Below are 1,187 nucleotides of genomic sequence, written 5' to 3' on the forward strand. Positions count from 1 at the left end.
ATGAAAACCTGTACCTACTAAATTTAGATTAGTCAAAAGTCAGCTTAAAAAAACATGATAGTTGGCCCAAATAAAACATATATAACAGATGATGAGCAAGCTTACCCTTCCAAAATTTTCTCCATTTCTTGGATTCGCTTCTCAGAGGACAAGAGAGACTCCCGTGCACCAACTAAATTATCAATACTAGACCTTAGAACCTCAAAATCATGCCTAACTTTGCAGAGCTCCTGCTCATTTTCTGTTGCACATTGTCTTTTTCTTGATGTTTCTTGTTCCATATCTTCAAGCTTCTGCTGCATTTCCTTGAGGGCACCACTGGTACCCCTGGCAACCTTCTCCATTTCTTCTACTCGTGCCCACATGCTCTCAATCTGCAGTGCCTTTTTCTTCACTTGATCCTAACTAGCAGAAGCTTTTTGCTTCTCCACAACAATATTTGTCTCAGCTATAATAGTTCTTTTAAGAAGCACCTCCATCATGTCAGTCACTAGCATCACAGTTGTTGCTATTCGCTCCGTGTACTCTTCATCACTTTGTTCTTTAGGTCCTACCATGTCGTCTTTACCTTTTGAAATAGAGTTTTCCTCAGTTTCCTTGGCCTTGGAGTTTTCAAATAGAGATAGATTAACATCTTTGCACCACTCAAACATGGGAACACCTTTTTTGTCAACAAATCCCACACCTTTTTGACATTTAATCCCACAAGATATGTACCCAAAATGTGGCATATAAATAATCCTTGCTTTTGACTTCAAATATGACAACAAATTATCTGTAGTCTTGACGCATCGATGGAGAAGATCAACTTCCTTCTTTTGTCTCTTCTTAGCATTCAAAAGATATTCTTTGACAATTAACAATTCTGATACTAAAAGGTCCTCTCGATCCTGATCTTGGGTAACCTCCTCCTGACAAATATCCTCCATCTAGCTAATTTGGGCCTTCAATAAATTTTTCTCACCATCTTCATTCATTTTTGATTTGGTTGCCCTTACAATATTTTCAAAACAGGACTCTATATATGAAAGTTTAGCTTGAATCACCACAAAAATGATATCAGACACTACCAGGCGACTACTCTGATGGCTGAATTACATGCAAAAGTTACAAATAGGCATTTCATCCCCCCATAGAATTGATTCAAATAAAAGGTGTACTTGCTTTCTATGACATCAAAATCAACA

The 1,187-nt window shown here is 37.6% G+C and overlaps 1 protein-coding gene across 1 annotated transcript; it reads right to left on the reverse strand.

The window, feature by feature from the left end:
- Positions 1-401: 401 nt before the first annotated feature.
- LOC149551914 (uncharacterized) lies at positions 402-929 on the reverse strand. The gene has a single exon (XM_089790150.1). The coding sequence runs from the start codon at positions 927-929 to the stop codon at positions 402-404; it is 528 nt and encodes a 175-aa protein (XP_089646276.1).
- Between the last annotated feature and the right edge of the window lie 258 nt (positions 930-1,187).

Source organism: Cupressus sempervirens, chromosome 6 (assembly GCF_028749045.1).
Source record: "Cupressus sempervirens isolate cs-2001-9-10 chromosome 6, ASM2874904v1, whole genome shotgun sequence".
Taxonomy (NCBI): domain Eukaryota; kingdom Viridiplantae; phylum Streptophyta; class Pinopsida; order Cupressales; family Cupressaceae; genus Cupressus; species Cupressus sempervirens.

Bases quoted from the DNA above. Each gene is read 5' to 3' on its own strand.
- LOC149551914 (XM_089790150.1), bottom strand. From the start codon at position 929: ATGGAGGATATTTGTCAGGAGGAGGTTACCCAAGATCAGGATCGAGAG.